This window comes from Anopheles ziemanni, chromosome X (genome assembly GCF_943734765.1).
Source record: "Anopheles ziemanni chromosome X, idAnoZiCoDA_A2_x.2, whole genome shotgun sequence".
In the NCBI taxonomy this organism is placed as follows: domain Eukaryota; kingdom Metazoa; phylum Arthropoda; class Insecta; order Diptera; family Culicidae; genus Anopheles; species Anopheles ziemanni.
This window is the reverse complement of record NC_080707.1, coordinates 8405656-8420982: the sequence shown is the minus strand read 5'-3', so window position 1 is coordinate 8420982 and position 15327 is coordinate 8405656. Positions and strand designations below refer to the sequence as shown.

Here is a 15327-nt window from a genome sequence, read left to right as displayed (position 1 = left end):
CAGAAAAAGGGGTAAAGAGAGAAAGACATAGCAGAGAGAGAGAGAGAGAGAGAGAGAGATGGAAAGAAAGAAAAAGGGCAGGAAGAGAGAGAGAGAGAGAGAGAGAGAGAGAGAGAGAGAGAGAGAGAGAGAGAGCAAAGGGCTTCACCGACGGTGAACGTGAACGTGATTCGCTGTCAAAAACTGGAGTACAAAAAAAAAAAAAAACAAAAGCAAGAGGACACTCACAAAACACTGACCCCTTTCCGTCCGTGCCCTGGCTTGGTGCGGTGATGTTTGCCGCATAGAGCCGCATACACACACACACACACACACACACACACATAAACACCCACACACAGGAAGAGGCGCTTTTGCGGCAATACTGCAACAACCTCGTCCTTGCCTTTCCTAGAGTTAGTCCTTCGACTTCGGGGTGTTGCGTTCCTCTCGTTAATACATTGGCGTAAAGGCGACAGACACATTCACACGTACACTCACACACACAGAAACACACACAATACACACACATACACAAGCACACGCAAAGGATACACGCACAGGATGGGAATGCTCAGTAGCAGCGACATCTGTCGGCTGGGCAGGACGACTTGTAGTTGAGACACTGGTCCAGGCAGTACACGTCGGCTCCCTCGCGACCCTGCAGCTCGCCGATCGCTTCGCACGTTTGTCTGGTTCGCCCCGGCAGGTGGATACAAAAACAAACAGCAAACCAAGGTACGTCAAAATAATACCATTACCAGAGAGGGAGAGAGAGAGAGAGAGAGAGAAAGAGAGTGATAAATCAAGAGTGAGTGTGAGGCAGAGGACGGGAAGCCGGAAACGGAGTTCCTTTGTGGTGACGGTGTGAGGACTTGGTCAAAATGGGCCCGGGCAACATCGGGCGGGGAGTTCGGGGCGATTGCTACTTACGGGCAGTGACAGACCGACTCCGGACAGTTCGGTGGATAGCGTAGGCAGTTGTTCTGGCACCATTCCTCCATCCCGATGAAGCTGCGGTAGGTCGCGGTTGGCAGACACACCTGATCGCTGTTGGGGGAACGACCGGAAGACAATAAACACCGGGGACGGTAAGATGGAAGCGAGTGAACCGGTGCGGGTTGTGTGTGTGTGTGTGTGTGGCTTACCGAATAATCAGCGGGTAGACGTTGTCGGGCTTGGGGTCGCGGAAGTCGCGGTAGTACAGCAGGAACGGGTTGTTGTTGCCGACGAACAGTGGCGGTCGGCCACCGCCGGTGTTGGACACGATGCTGATGTCCGCACAGTTGCGGAAGGTTTCTAGGTGGCGAGTGAAGGTGAAGGATGAGCGTACCATAGCACCTTAGGCCTGCACTGCACGGGGTGCCGACTTACCTGGTCTGCCGCAGCCGACCGACTCGGTACCGTTGTCGCACCGTCCCCACATGTTGCCGGTGAAGTACGTCCACTGGAGGACGCACTGGGTGCAGCTCACGTACAGCGGCAGCTGCACCCGGTACCGGAACACGTCCTTCTTCTTCGAGTCGGGCGGAATGAAGAAGCGCACCTCCTTGGTGCCGGACAGGTACAGCGGGTAGCGGTCGAAGCACTCCTGCGTGGCGTCGGCGCGCGGATTGTTGTTCGGGCAGAGGTACAGCTCGAACCGGCCCATATGGTTGGCGGTCAGCTCGATCTCGACGTCCACCTCCTGCCCGGCGACGTAGCGGCGCGACACGATGCCCTTGCCGTACTCGCCGCCCGCCTCGTGCGGCCGGGGTGTACGCAGGTGGTACGCGTCGCCGCACACGCCACAGTTGCCCTGGTTCTGCTCCCACTGCACCGCGTACCCGCCGCAGAACAGCTCGTTGTCGTTGTAGTTGACGGGATTGGGGAAACCGAAGCGCCACATGGCGTTTCGCGCCGGCGGCTCCATCATGCGGCCGTGCCCTCGCACCGGAAGTGGGCCGTAGCACAGCAGAACCAGTGCGGTAAGGAGCGACAGTAAGCTTACTGCCCTGGACCGCAGGTTACACGTCACCTCAGGCATCTGCAACAACGGGGACAACGGATAAGAACTAGCAAGGAAGTAATGGTTCAACAATTCGCGTCTCTCTCTCTGTCTCAACAGGGATCAATCGCTACCTAGCGTAAACCTAGGACGTCATGCCATCGCTGCACGTCCTATTCGGACTGCTGTACCTAAGCAGCCTTTCGCTGCTGAGTGGACTTCACGGAGCGAACAGTGGATCGACCGACGCCAGCATCCCGCATGGTAAGGCTTCCCAGTTCAGGTGTGGCTATCGTGGAGTTCCAATTTGTGACATTTCTTCTGTCCTTTTTCGTTTTCCATCAGCAGTCGGTGAGAACTGTGATCACCACACGACGACCACCAGCCAGTTCGAGGAGTACTTTGACATCGACCAGATTGGCAACAACCGGTCGGAGCAGAATGTGGTCGATCTGACGCTGTTCGTGCAGGTGCACAACATGCAGGAGGAGCTGGCGATTCTGCTGTCGGCGAGCAACCGGTCCCGCCAGCACCCGGACTACGGTCAAACGTACGAGGTGCGGGTGAGCAACGTCTACACCGTCATCTACCGGGAGACGCTGCGCATGTCGGCGCACCACAGCCACAACTTCAACTTCTTCCCGGGCGAGCAGTTCCGGCTGTGCATTCAGATCACGCGCGCCGGTCACATCACCGTCACCGTACCGGGACTCCAGAAGTCGCTGATCCTCGTCGTCGAGGACGAGCGCACGCCGATCGAGGTGGCGTACATCAGTTTCGGTTCGCGCATGAACGCGTATCCGGTGACGATCTACTTCAACTGTGTCAGCTCGGCCGAGGGTCGCGCCCGCCAGCGACGACCGTCGCCGTCCAAGGCCATCACCATCCACGCGGAGGACGAGCAGCAGCGCCATCCGCTGCCGGACGTCGACAACGACCGTCCCGGCGGTGTCGGGCGCAACCATGACCACACCGAGGACTCCAACGACGACGCTGACAACGACGACGACGACGACGATGACAACGACAACGACGACGTTGGACACGGCAACGCCCATCACACCACCGGACACAGCTCCGAGCCCGTCGATGGTGACAGCGGCCGACAGCGACAGACCAACTCCGGAGGGGACGATGGAACACAGGCCGCCCAGGGCACGGCCACCGCCACCTGTCCCGTCTGCCCGCGGCCGGAGAAGTGCGAGGTAGTAGTGAAGGCGTGCTCCGACACCTCCAAGGACCTGCTGATGCAACCAACATCCGGCAGTGACGGCGAGAAGCAGAAGTACTTCTTCTACTTCAACGTCTACCTGAGCCGGAAGGGCGAGAAGGGCAAGGCGACTGCGGGGGACCTGACACCGACGCTCGGCACCGCCAACCAGGTGCTGTGAAGCGATCCCGACCAACCCGATCCACAAACGGCGCATATCTTGACGAACCATATCAGATCGCGCGTAGGATTTTAATTCTTTCTATCTCTGGTAGCTTCAATCGCATCCAATCTTTATACCGCACCCATCTGGTGGGGCTCTCTCTTACTCTCTCTATCTCGCTTTGTATGCACACAAATGCAAAGTAGCCCAAAACGTGGCTCCAGAGCTCACATTCCACAGGTCCGTTTACAGAGTACCTCTTCGCTAGCAGTAATGTAGGAACACTTGACGGTGATTTCGATTCCAGCTATACTTGAGCTTTCCGCTTCATACCAAATGAGCCTAATGAGCTTAGGTAGGTAGAGACCCCTAGATAACGTTCAGATTCCGACTAGATTATAGCGCTAGCTCATGAGTACCTTCGGGGTATATATGTCATTGGTACGTTTGCGGTCTTCAACCACTGGTGGTATTTGCGCTGGAGTTCCGGAAACTGTTCCTCCGCACAGAAGCTACACATTACATTGCATTGGAGCGTTAGGGGTTGACGAGGATACGTACGCTTCTCCGCACTTCACTTTCTCTTACCTTCCACACGTTTGTTTTCATGTCTCTTTTCGAATTCCAATCGATGAGCGAGTTTAGCGAATAAAACCTCGAGCAATACACGAAAACGATGGCGAAAGTGTTGTGTTTTGCTGTGTGTGCAGTTTGATAGATGACTAGATGATCGCTCACCGAGCTGGTTCATTTGCTGATCGAAAGTCAGGCTGATCCTTCCAAAAAACCGAGCACGACACACTCGATTCCTCTCGAGCAGTGAAAAACTGGATGGGAACGCCCCACAAGGAACTGCACCAGTTGGAATGGCCAGCGTTTGATGCGACGCTCGCTGAGGGGGACGCCGTCGCACTCAGGTCAGGTTCGAGGACGAAGCCAAACAAGAACCAACCTAAAACCGAACATGCTCCAGCCGAAAGGGGTTTTCCTTTCCTTTTTTAGGGGCGACCGGCATGCATGGCGTAGCAATCCGGTCCTTCCGAAAGTTCACCATCGACGAGCGAGTACGACGGCGGGGATGGTTTGAAATGGAGTCAAAACAATTGCTGCCTGCAAAGGATCCGGAACAAACCGAACGGGCTGGGAGCGCCCTGGCTGGTTGGCTGGTGCTAAGTTTTGTTACGCAAAAACTGCTCCTAAAACAACACCGAGCGCCCGAGCGGACCGCAGATAACGAAACACACGAAATGGGCAAGAGTGGGTGAGCGCGAGCGCTGCGACGAGACGGAGGACGATCGGGCCGGCGGTGTTGTCCGGGCGAATCGGGAATCAGCAACCAGAAACCGCGCTCCTAAATGCCAAGGACATCCAAGCACCCTCGCCGCGAAAACAGCCGGCTCCCACAGGCAGTCTGTCTCTCACTCGCTCACTCTCTCTCTCTCTCTCACTTTCATTCTTCATCACTCTTTTGCTCTCCCGCGCTCTCGGCCATTGTGTGTTTTCTGTAACCGAAAAGGGCAACCGGGACACCGATCGACACCGCAGCACCAAGCTGGTGTGGAGCTCGGTGACCGGCGCAGAAAGCAGCTGTTGCGCACCTCCACCTTATCGTCGAAGAAGAGAACCGGAAGACACCAGGCCAGCACCAACAGCAGCTGTGTGTGCCCCGTACCGGTGGAATGGCGGAATGGTGGTGGTGGTGGTGGTGGTGGTGGTGGTGCGGATCCAGAACCAGATTGTGTGCCGATATGTTTGCGGCGATGTTGATGGGCCACCACTGTGGCGAAAACCACTGATGAAACCTCCATTCCAGGACGCGCTGGGCCAGCAATTAGCAGCGTTTGCAGCGAACGATGTCCGCAGTCCTTTGTCTTTTTTTTGTTTGTTCTTTGTTTTTTTTTTTGTTGGGGCAACAGGACAGGACAGGAAAAACGGGATGTGAGCGAGCGCGTCAACGCGTCCTCACGGGCGCCATTCCTTTTGCTTCCAGGAACGCGCACGTCACGCAGCTCACGGCGGTGAGAGTGAGAAGGAACACAAGTGAAACTAGAATACGAGCCGTATTGTCGACGGGGCCGGCCGCCTGGGAGAGATTATCCTTTCAACAGCGTGGCGGAAGATGGCTTTATGTTTATTGCTTTCCGTGCCTCCCCCCCCCCCCCCCCCCCTCTCCACCCTCCGCCAGCCGCTAAGAATACCAGGTCCATGGAGGAAAGTAATAAAACTGCCCGCCCGCACTTTGGATGTGTTAATTCACTCGAGATGTTTGTACAAACCGGACGCCACCGCGGTGGGGATGGGGCTAAAGCTATCGATCGGGGCGGGCACCGGGAGACGCCACCGAGTGAAGGACTCCCGGGGAAGTGGCCAAGCGCGCTTCTGTGACCAGAAGTGGTACCGGTAGGTTTGACATTTGCGACTGTAAAAGGCCCTCCCGGCGGCCCGGTTGGGTGCGGGTAGTTGCGTAGGGGTGCATGGGAAGGGCTTATGGGTCTGTTCCCCATAACCCCCCCCCACGCCTCCGGCGCCGTACACGCGAGGACGCGCACGGTGGCTCGCCCCGAGGCGTTAGGTGGACGTTGATTGTTTACTCGCGAATTGCAGGCAATTCAAGCCATAATAATCATTGCGGTAAAATAAAAATAAAAATATAAAAACAAGAAATTACAAAGTAAAAGCCGAGCAATTTTGTGCGTTTGAGCGTTTTCGCTACATATTTCCGATGCCTTAACAGTGGGCGGAATGTGGTCTGTCAAGCAAGTCAATTTAGGAGAGGCGATGGCATGTGCACCCTTTTAGCGAAGAACATTGGCTTCCCGCAGTCCATTAACGTAATAAACCCTTCAAAAATGTTCAACAGTTTGATTTACGCATACTCTTACCAACAAATGCCAACGACCCTTCTGCACAACGTTTACGCTTGCTGTTGTTTTGATTATTGTTAATTCCAAAACACACTTGGACCAGCTCAACATTATTAAAGTTTGTTTTCAATACTGAATTAAACAACGCACTTTTGTTTCAGCACATCTGTACAAATGACAGATATCGGAAATACACAATTCGTAAATAGTGAATGTGCACGATCTTGAGTTAGGATTTTTTGCTTCACATTTACAAAAATACAACAATTTAATTTCAAACGGCCCGTACTCCGTACTTTACTTACATGACGATATCTTAAAGTAAAGCACAACAAAGCTGCTTGAAGCTCCTCGAAATGGGAACAAATGGCATCACATATGTCATTTTTACGACCTTTAAATGCAAGCGATGTTGTCGAAGAATGTCGATTCAGCCAAGAGTTTGCATTTGCAAATCAATATTCCTCTGCTATAAACTTCCAATAAATTTCGATGGCAATAACTTTACAGTGTGGGCATTAAAGGGCACAATATTTTGAAAATGTCGCAAATGCCATACTGCTGTTTATCCATAGCAAACAGTTTGCTGTTATATCGCCTCAACGAAATGTCATTCCAGAAGTGCACCGTGCGCGAACCACTGTGCGATGGGGATGGGTGAGGAAAAAAAAAGCGTACGTAGGGAGATTATCGAAGATGACCGATGCGCATCACACATCCCTAGTCCTATTTTACCCTTCCGCTTCCTTCCTTCCTTCTGCCGGGCCGCGGGTGGCCGCGGGTCCATTACTTCATTGTCGCGCCACGCCAAGGGCGCTGAAACGGGGTTTTCTTTCGGTGCTCGGACCACCACCAACACCACCCTCCCCCTTGGGGAACTTGTCAAACTGACCTTTTCTTCGCCGGCGCGCCAATCCCGAAAGGTTAACGTTGCCTCCGTTTTCTTTCCGCTTTGTTCTTCCTTTTTTTCGCCCCCTTTCTTTCTTTATTTTCTGCAGATTGCTGTGAAGATTCTACTGGTCGCCGTGCCCTTTACACCGTGGCGACGAGCACCACACACCAAACGCCACCGCCGTCCGCTTCCTGAACCCGCCGGCGTAATCTTTTGTTTTGTCGCGGCTGACCCCAGCAGATAACAGCAGCGGGCAGAAAATACGGCACAACAACAAAACGGGAGGAAGAGAGAACAAAAAGACCAAACGATCGCGAAGAGGACGCAGTACATGCATCCTCGACATTAACACCGTGTTAAATAATATCACTCAGACCGAGACCGAGCCCGGGTTGACGGTAGTGCGGCTGGTGGGAAAGGCTTGTTGCAGATTTGTCTCAATGAAACCGGCAGAACCCTGCTCCGGTGGTGGTAGCCCAAACTCAAACTGCTTCCTTCACCTGTAGCCACGCAGGGAAGTGGCCAAAAAAACAGTGGAACCGCCGACTCTCGGGAGAGGTCGCCAAAACGCCAACGGATTACATCCGAATTCGATATCATGCAATCATGGAAGGCCGTTCGGACGCTTTGGGGTCTGCGTTTATTTTCCCCCACACACGTACAGTTGCTCCCGAAAGTAATCGTACGGCGTCATCCTCGTATTTGCTACAGACACAAAAAACAATCGCATAAGCGCAGTAAATAAGCCAGCTGTTTTGGGACATTTAATGTTTTAGTTTAGGAACTATCAACTTAAAAAACGACATTCTTCGTTCCAGGTTCGCGATAATACCAAGCTGAACTGTCACGATGCTATGATTTTTTCACTACCCATTGCTCAATTTTAACAGTAAAAGTTGTGAAAATCTACTGTATATAAGCAAGCTCATTTTCATTCATGACAGCTTGACCTTATCTTTCCCAATTAACGATGATTCAGTTTGTGCGTTTTTGTCATTATTATGACTTTACTATGTTCTAAACCACAAATTACGGCGTTCTGAAGCTGATAATCATTTGCGTTCCAGTCAACATTGATTTGTTCATATTTGCAGATTATGACTCTCTTTCTGAACAAATGTTTGACTGAGACTCTTTCTGAACAAATTTTTAATTATTTCAGCGCATCCAATCATATCATTCAGTTGTTTTTGCTCCCGACTTTTAAAACAAATTATATTTGTTGTTGATTAGTCCAGAATAACAAGTGCAATAGCATTGGTTTTCCAATGAAAACGACGGATATTTTATGATTTCCCTGAGGCCCGTTAGTTTCAGAAACAAACGAGTCGTTATTGTGCAAGTGTACCTTTGCAAATGCCAGTGAGTACCTGTTTGAAGGGTTTTATTTTTCCCTGACCAAGATATTTTGTGTCAAATGCAAACATTGTCTCTGTACCTGCACTTTTGCGAGTAACTGTATGAATGAAGTATCCCATAACAGGCTTGCGAGAACCATAGTGGGCCATCCCTCTGACCAGACACGTCCATAAATAATCGTTCGCTACTGCCCTTCCCCTACCCACTCGGGGTGAGGGATGGATATTATTTCTTTTAACCCCTTTTTTTTGTCTTCCCTGCTATTGAACTTCAACTTCACGTCCCTTAAAAAAGGGTAAGAGGTATGAAGATGTTCCGATGTGGTGCACGCATGCAATTTAGCGTACGCACGTGCAGATAAGGTAAGGATGGGCCAGTTGATGGGTGAGTCAGTCGGTGTGGTCAGAGAGCCGGCACTTAACGGTTTGACATTTCGTGCTGCTGCTGCTGTTGCTGCTGCTGATGATGATGAGTGGTGAGTGTTGAACTTTGGTTTTATTTTCGGTCGACAGATAAGACGGGGAGCGTACATATCCTAATTGCCTTGTCGAGTGGGTTCCCCTTCGATGGTTCGACCTGATCTCCGTAGGTCAGCAAACTGAACTGAACTTTACTGAGTCATTGCGATTGCTGAGTGCCCCGTACAATGTAGCTTCGATTCCGCATGCCGTATGTTTATTGAAGCACTTTGAAGTATCGTGAAGACCTGGAGCTCTAGCACTCTGCTCCTGCTGCATAAGGTTGGTCATGATAACTTTGCTTCGCGTGTCTATGGAGTGCGTTGTCTCTACTGCAGATATTCGACCTAAGGCGCAGGAGTCAGGAGTTCGTTGGAGGATCGGCTTACGGCTTGGCTTTCCGACCGGAACTCGGCTCGATCGCCTGCTTGGTCTTGTTCTTCTGGAGGAGAAGGTTGAAGTAGAAGTAGTACCGCTGTTCCTGCTCGTCCCTTGACCGATCGTTTGCGTCCCTGGCGTTGTCTGCGCATGCCCGCACGACCACCTGACACCGCTGCTTGGCGCACTCCGGGCAGGGTGGACAGGCGTTGTTGACACCGACTGGTGGAGTGGACAACTCCGTCGCCTGTGTGGCACTGAACATGTCCGGATCGGCAGTGGTTGCTTCCGGCGTCAGCTCCGGAAGTCCGCAGCCTAGCGAGAACCGAATCGGGTAGGCGTTCATCCGCGAGGCGAAGCTGATGTAGTGCGGTTCCAGCGGCGGCTGGGTGTCCACCACCGCCAGCAGCACCCGCGCCGGATCGTCGTTCGCCAGCACGGTCAGGTTGCCGTCGTGGCCGATCAGAAACCGCAGCCGGAAGCGATCGGCCGGGAACAGTTTGTCCTGAGGGCTGTGGTACGCCCGCAGCTTGAGCGTCTCCCGGTACAGGACGGTGTAGACGTTCGTCAGCCGCATCTCGTACGTGTGGGCAAAGTCCGGATACTGGTGCGACCGGTCCAGGCTCGACAGCAGCACCGCCAGCTCCTCCTGCCGGCTGCGCACCGCGATCTCCACGCTGACGTTCACCAGATGGCGCTCCGACGGTCGGTTGCCGATGTCGGCCAGGGCGTAGTACTGGTCGAACGTGCCGGACGTCACCGTGGTCTCCACCCGGCAGTTCGTTGGCACTTTAATCCACAAATAAGGCGAGAGAAAGAGCATGGGTTTTTTTGGGCATTATTAATATTAATTAGTAGTCGCCGCTGGCTCGCGATTGATTGCGGTCGTTGACAGGCGTGTTTGGTTTACGGGTGCGTTGAGCGACGAGCTGGTGGCGGGGGACATGATTACCTAGTTTGTTCGCTCTTCTGTGCAAAACAGCAAGCGAGCGAGCAAGCAGGCAGAAAAAGCTTAACTCTGTGAGTGGAAATTTCCATTTACCATCGTCCGTGCGGATCGCATCCAGCGACGCCATCTGCCAAATGCCGTTAGCCGAAAGCAGGAGCAGAACCAGCAGCACCTCCCGGCCACCGCACAGGATATTGATTAATTTGGTGAAACATGTCCGACGACGTTCACCCAGCATGGTCCGCTTGTGTATGTTTGTTTTCGGTTCGGTGTTTAATTTCGGGAAAGAGATGCTTTCTTGCTGCCAGAACGGGGAGATAAATTTGGCCGCTCGCGATTTGAATAAATCTTGAATAATTTCATCGACAACCGCACCAACGACACATGGAAGCACACACACACACACACACACACACGCCTTCTTAAGAGCTACACCAAATGTATTTTCACATTATCTCACTGCCTAGAGTGTGTCCGCAGTGTTCCGTCCCGCATGCATAATATAGCCTAGGGAGCCGGGGACGCGGGGATGACCATCCGGATGACTGATTCTTGGCGACTGAAAGGCCGACTCCTCGCGCCTAGGGTGTCTACCCGCTGGCTTTTGTTGGTCCTTTCTTTTCTTCGCTTTAGTTGTTTTGCACATGACCACATGATTACGATATCGCGTGAACGCCTCCACTCCTTGAGGAATCCCACCGGACCCTGGGCCCACGTTCACGACGACGTTCACGATATCGGAGCGAGTTCTCATCTCTTATCGGGACCCTTGTGGAACGGGAAGCGGGCATACGATACCACCGGGAGTGTGCAGCTGCGTCGTCAGGGTCCGGCGCACCGCAAGGCGGGAAGTGATATGCCTTTCATTTCCTTTCCGTATGTTTTCGTTGATTTGTTGTGATTTTTTGCTGCCGCTTGTCGCTTATCTGCCCGCGGTTAAGCTAACTTTGCTGTTCGCTGCCATTTTTTTTTTTTCCTGGTTCCATTCTCGCGAGCCTCACAAGAACCTATGGCGATCGCTCCTTGGAGGGGGCCTCGCGTAGTGACAGGTTGGACGAGGGCCCCTGTCGACGCGAGGTCTTCTTTTTGCACGCGACATTGTGCCCCGGTTGGCGTTGACAGCTGGACCCCGTTCGGTCGGGATAACGGGCAGAGTGGCGTCCGTAAATCATGAGTGCAGCGGCCTCTAAAGTGGAGCAACACGCTCGCCACAAATGGCGAAACCCGCGGGGGACACCCTTCAGATAGGGTGAGACAAAATCCAGCAGCCTCAGGATCCCAATACGTGATCCTCAACGACCTGGCCGTATCCTCCACAAGTCCGGGCCTGCCAGTTAAGAGCCTGATCGAGCTGCTAATTGCTGCCTCTTATCAGCAGACTCTCTTCGCGACTCTGTCATCCGCACGCGGGATTAGAAGGGCGCTGGGTTTCGCCGTCGGTTAGTTAATGGGATCCCGCGCCCCGTTCCCAAATCTGACCACCGTCGACGATAGCCTCCTCCTCGAAGGTTCCCGCCAATTAATCCCAATCAATACCGCGCGCTGGGGAGAGAATGTCAGCGGTGATTGGATTTTGGTTCCACGAGCTGCAAAAGGGCCATTCGCTGCCTTGTCGAAGTTCTTAAGGATGGAGGGGGCATGCGTCCGCAGAAGTGGATGCTCTTTCCAAGGCGTCGCATGACGTTCCAAAAACAGAAATAAAAACGTAAGCATGACACGATTTCTGGATGAAGCAGTCCTTAAGGCCGCAACAATGTTCTTTTCTTTCCCTTGGTTTCCGCCTTGGTTGTTTTAGGCGCACAGGCAACGGGCACACACACACACACAAACGTCGCCCGGGGTGGTCGGTTATTATTGAGTGAATGTCAATATGACAGCATCTGGATTGGGATTGGAAATAATCAGCTCTTAGGTAAATGTTAAGGGTATATTTAATTGCGCTAATTGTGTGCCTATTTTGCCACTCTCCCTTCCACTGCTCGCGCTTCCCACTACCCCCGCCCCCCCCTCCCTCCTCTCCTTCATCGCTTTCTGGTTTGACTGGAGCACTTTATCACCATCCGCAGTCCTTCAGCGGTTGGATCCGATTTCTCGTTAAATCCCGGGAGTGCGACAGAGTGTACAGATTTGATATTTTTTTTTTTACAGCACCCTATCAGCTAAACCAACGCCGGATGAAGCCATGCATGGTATCCATCCATCTTGAAAGACACACAAACACTCCCCGCCACCCCGAACGAGGCTCTCCCGAGATGCATCGCCATACATCAAAGTAGCGAAGAAAACAAACCAAAACCGTTTGCATCGCCCGCACACACACACATGCAGGATATGGACGCATAAGGATTCAAGAGGGCGCCGAGACAAATTCCGCAAAGGTCAATAACCTAAATATCAAGGTCACTTTGTGTATCAATCTTTGGCTAAGCTGGGGACCATGCTCCCGATTGACTCTCGGCGAGATCCACTCGACCCACTGTGGACCGGGTAGCGGGAAAGAGGTTGAAAGAAAAACAAATGAAGAAGAAGAAAAAGTAATGACAATGAAAGAGAAATAGAGAGAGAGAGAGAGAGAGAGAGAGAGAAAGATAGTGTGGAGTATAATTTGAATTATAAAATAAAAAATACTCAATCTCAATCTTTCAGTCGAAAAAAACGCATTTATCTCCCGTTTCGCTTAACTGGCGTATTATTATAATATTAGATTATATGGCCCTCACCGGGACCAAGGCCATAACGAGACCGATCACGATTTATGCTAATTATGTGCTCTTTCACGCACAATCCCCCTCTCACCCGCCCCCCCTCTCGTCCGCCCACTCAAGGTGTGTTTTGATGGCAAATGTGTTTTAATAAATGGTGACAATCGAGTGTAATAAGTCATCTGTCCAAGAGGATTTGGAACGACTCATCAACTCCGGAGTTTCCCCATTCCCCCCCGGAAAAGGGCACCGACAACGGGTAAAACAGCTGGGTGGGTGGAAGGGGGAATTTAAATATTAATTTGTTTACAGCTCTTCACCGTGCGTGTAAAGAATCTGGATTCCCCGATTTATCTTCCGTCCGCCGCCATTAGCCAACCCATCGGTCACTGTCCACCGAGCTGGTCTGGAGCCGCCATTTATCGATTCGTTTCGCTCTAAATGTCTAAATGTCTTCGGCGTAACCTTTATCCTAATTCGCGAGCAGCCCAGCTACCCAAAAGACACCACACACAAAAAAATACAACTGACTCGTCAAATGTCTCCATCCCCTAATCAAGAACCCGGTAGACCCGAGTAGCATTTTGCTTCGGGATCAAGATATGCATCGGACGCGAGGACTCGGAAGCAGTGGCCAAAGGAGGAGGGGGTTAGAAGAATTGAACGTTAAAGGTGTCGGCTAACGCCACGAGCACCTCCACTCGGTGCTGAAGTTCAGCCGTTGTGGAACTGATTGAGGCCTATATCTGAACTACCCGTGGTCGTCAGCCGCACGAAGTCAACGTTCCAATAACGTAGGGATCGATAAAGTGGGCTATAATAATGGCTACTGAAAGCGTTTATGATGTGTCTGTAGAGCGCACAACGACAGAGGGGGTTTGCATTCCTTCCGACAGCGATATTGGAGTCGATAATCCCTGGCGTATCTTCTATAATCCGCGGCAGAATCCCAGGCGGTCCAGACTGACGATCTTCCGCCCCGCCAGAGTTATCGCGGTGGATAAGAATCGGCGAATCCCAAGCCAAACATTCATGTGCGAGTCTAACGCCCGCTTCTGCCAACACCGGACTTCCTCGAGCTCTGGACCAGAGGCCACACTCTCTGGACCTTTCGGCGGCCGTGGGTTTGGCTCGTTATATCTTTCGGGGGTGGGGGATATATCTTTCAAGCTTGATCGCCTTAATTCGCTTTATCTACCGCATGTGTGCGAGAGTGTTCTTGTTTTATGATTTTGTTCTTTTCATCTGACTAAACGACCCCTTGCCTTCTCCTCCTTATCCTACCGGGATGCAGTCGCACTTGCATTTACGAAGGTGCTGCATCCCACCACCTGCGTTCTCGGTAACCACGGAACGGTAAAGGTTACCCGGAGAACAATATAACATTTGGCATTAAGACACACACACACACACACACACTTTTTCTGTGGCCCAGGGCGCGGGTTTTGTTCTGTTGTTCTTCTGGGTTCTGGGACCGGGATTGGTTCTTCCGAATGGCAAACAGCGGTTCTGTACGCATATATTAATGAGGAAATGTGAAGAGAACAAACCCGAACACAAATGCCACTCAACGCTGGATAAGAAAAGCTGAAGCCGGAGTACGGAGGCAGGTGGCGGAAATGGGGTGGAGGAAATGAATGAAGTCGCAACGCCGCCTCCAGTCCGCGCCCCCAAACGCAAGAACTCGGTTCGGAACAAGATCGGAAATCGGACCGGGACGCGTACGGGGTCCAGAACGGACAGATGCCACCGACCCTTGAGAGGAAGAGCAAAGGGGGCAAGAGCGAGAGAGATAGGGCGAGAGGTGGAGAACAAGAGATAGAGTCTTGGCGAGCAGGTTGGTGACATTTGCAAGAAATATCCAAATCGCTGGAAGACCCGAAGGGGAAGGCTGGGCACGGGACGGGAACTGGTTTCAAAATATTGACAACCGCGCATCGGTTTTCAGCATTTTTAATGTGCCCAGTTCTTGGCAAACCCATTCTGGTCCCGCCCTGCTCCCTCCAATGCCTACCCCCCGCCATACCGGCTTTTACTTCGTGGTGCAAACCGATAAGACAGGCTCGTTCGCGGGTGTCAATAGTCCTGGAGCCGGAGCCAAATCTGTGCCAAGCTCTGGAGTTGAGTCCGCCTCTCGGGTATTGACACGCCTCTCGAGTTTTGACGTGACGACCCAATCGTTCGGGGCGGACATCAGAAGCCGTTGGCCGCGGGATAATCGGTAGGTAAACATAATTAAACAAGCGCTTTATCGCAGGTTCGCTTGCTGACAAGCAGACATCAAACACGGATCCTATCGCGATTGCCCGGGACGTTGGACGCTCCTCTAGCTCCAGATTGGATCGTAGAGCAGACGCTCGTTGGGGGGGCCCTGATATAATTAGGA

General features: G+C 52.4%; 3 protein-coding genes across 3 annotated transcripts; 1 reads left to right on the top strand and 2 right to left on the bottom strand.

The window, feature by feature from the left end:
• Nucleotides 1–553: 553 nt before the first annotated feature.
• LOC131290816 (uncharacterized) lies at nt 554–1906 on the bottom strand. The gene is made up of 4 exons (XM_058319997.1): nt 1354–1906; nt 1128–1278; nt 913–1029; nt 554–671 (listed from the first exon to the last, which is right to left on the bottom strand). Exons 1-4 carry the CDS (start codon nt 1892–1894, stop codon nt 554–556), a joined length of 927 nt encoding a protein of 308 aa, XP_058175980.1. The 5' UTR covers nt 1895–1906.
• Nucleotides 1907–2121: 215 nt separating this feature from the next.
• On the top strand, nt 2122–3475 carry LOC131290966 (uncharacterized). The gene is made up of 2 exons (XM_058320157.1): nt 2122–2230; nt 2315–3475. Exons 1-2 carry the CDS (start codon nt 2122–2124, stop codon nt 3355–3357), a joined length of 1152 nt encoding a protein of 383 aa, XP_058176140.1. The 3' UTR covers nt 3358–3475.
• A 5822-nt stretch (nt 3476–9297) lies between these two features.
• Nucleotides 9298–10366, bottom strand: LOC131290964 (uncharacterized). Its single transcript, XM_058320156.1, has 2 exons — nt 10333–10366; nt 9298–10079 (listed from the first exon to the last, which is right to left on the bottom strand). Exons 1-2 carry the CDS (start codon nt 10364–10366, stop codon nt 9298–9300), a joined length of 816 nt encoding a protein of 271 aa, XP_058176139.1.
• Between the last annotated feature and the right edge of the window lie 4961 nt (nt 10367–15327).